Source organism: Trichoderma harzianum (genome assembly GCF_003025095.1).
Source record: "Trichoderma harzianum CBS 226.95 unplaced genomic scaffold M431scaffold_33, whole genome shotgun sequence".
NCBI classification, from domain to species: domain Eukaryota; kingdom Fungi; phylum Ascomycota; class Sordariomycetes; order Hypocreales; family Hypocreaceae; genus Trichoderma; species Trichoderma harzianum.
The window spans coordinates 138738-140628 of NW_020209281.1; the positions used below are offsets into that span (position 1 = coordinate 138738).

Genomic DNA, 1891 nt, shown 5'->3' on the forward strand with positions numbered 1-1891 from the left:
TGGATAGAGGTATGCGGTTACACCATCGTCAACGTCTACCGAAGGGCTTCGGCAGACTCAGCCACAGAGACCCTCACTAAATGGGGCCCTCCCCCCCCCCGCTCAATCATCGCAGGCGACTTCAACGCCTCACACCAACTTTGGGAACCGGGCAGGGGCGCGGACCCGGCAGGCAACAAAATCGCGGAATGGGCGGAGAAGCACGATCTCCTCCCAGCTCTAATAGACACGCCCACCCGACACTCGGGAAAGTGCATCGACCTGGTCTTCACAAACTGCCCTGCGTCAACCAGGGTCGAACACTCCCTCAACACAGGGTCGGACCACTACACAGTGATCACGAACCTGCCCGAGCCCCTCAGGACAACCCCGGGGGCAGGGAAAAAATACGTCCCGTTGGAATGCTGGGAAGACTTCGGCCAACTCATGCGCTCCTTCGCTTGGACCCTCCCCACGGTCGACCTGACCACACCGTCAGAAACCAACCTTGACGAATGCGCCAAGGCCCTGCAGGACCTCTTCAAACAAGCCATAGAGGGGGCCGGCAAGACCAGACACCAGAACGGCCACAGTGCACCATGGTGGTCGGAAAAGTGCAAAGCAGCCCACAAGGCCTACAAAGAAGCGGCAGACGGCTCCCCCGCCCAAGAGGGAGCCCGTAAGACCCTCAGAGACTCCATACGCCGCAGCAAGCGAGCCCACTGGGACGAGATCATAGCGGAAGCCAGCGCCACTAGGAACATTTGGTCAGTGGCCAAGTGGCGCAAGGCGACGGACCGCTTTCAACCGCCCCCCCTGATAGACGGGGACAAAAGCATCTCAGACCCCACGGAGAGAGCGACTTTCCTCAGAGACAAACTTCTCAAGCGAAAGACAACAGAGGAGGACATCTCAGACCCATGGGAAGAGGACTTTCCCGTCAACAAGAACATCCACTGGGACCAAACAGTGTCGGAGCCGGAGGCCAAGAAAGCCACAACGGGGTCAGGAAACACCGCGCCCGGCGCAGACGGCATATCAGTCGCCCTTCTACAGCTCGCCTGGCCTGCCATCGGCGAGTACGTAACCAACCTTTTCCGCGGATGCCTGATGATAGGACACCACCCACTCCCCTTCCGGAGCGCGGAGATCACCATCATCCCCAAACCTGGGAAGCCGGAGAAGGCGTACACTACGCACAAAGGCTATAGACCCATCTCCCTGCTCTCCTGTATAGGCAAAGGCCTCGAGAGACTCCTAGCTAGAAGAGTCTCCCTCCTAGCGATGGAACACAAAATACTGCCAGAACAATATTTCGGGGCTCTCCCAAAAAGGTCCGCGACAGACCTGGTCGCCTGCTTGCTACACGACGCCGAAGTCGCCCTGGCCCAGGGTCTCGTCATCTCCCTCCTTACACTCGATATCTCCGGCGCGTTCGACATCGTCATGCGCAACCGCCTGGTGTACAGACTCAGGGAACAAGGTTGGCCCCCCCTCTTTGTGAAATGGGTCGACTCCTTCATGAGCGACCGCAAGGCTCTTGTTCGAAACGGATACGGGACCACCCTCCCGGAGACGGAGCTGGAATGCGGAGCCCCACAGGGGTCCCCCATCTCCCCCATCGTCTCCATGCTCTATTTTTCCCCCAGCCTGAAGCTCAATGACCCCAACACCCGCTTCGGGTACGCGGACGACATTGGCATNATGGCAGTGGGGGCCGACACCAAAGAAACCGCCCAGAAGCTCCAGTGGGAATTGGAAGACACCCTAAACTGGGGTGACAGGAACGCGGTCTCCTTCGACCCGGACAAGGCCGAACTCATACACTTCTACAGGACCAGAACCCAAGCACACGACGAGGGAGTGGACTTCAGAGGAAAGATCATAGCCCCCCAGGACTCGGTCCGGTGGT

General features: G+C 59.1%; 1 protein-coding gene and 1 pseudogene across 2 annotated transcripts; both read left to right on the forward strand.

Moving 5' to 3' along the window:
* Window positions 1–102: 102 nt before the first annotated feature.
* M431DRAFT_61981 (hypothetical protein) lies at window positions 103–405 on the forward strand (the record flags this gene model as incomplete). Its single annotated transcript, XM_024921604.1, has 1 exon — window positions 103–405. A coding segment is annotated over one exon (303 nt), but the record flags the coding sequence as incomplete, so codon positions are not given.
* A 158-nt stretch (window positions 406–563) lies between these two features.
* Window positions 564–1738, forward strand: M431DRAFT_367278 (annotated as a pseudogene; the record flags this gene model as incomplete). Its single annotated transcript has 1 exon — window positions 564–1738. A coding segment is annotated over one exon (1175 nt), but the record flags the coding sequence as incomplete, so codon positions are not given.
* Window positions 1739–1891: the final 153 nt, after the last annotated feature.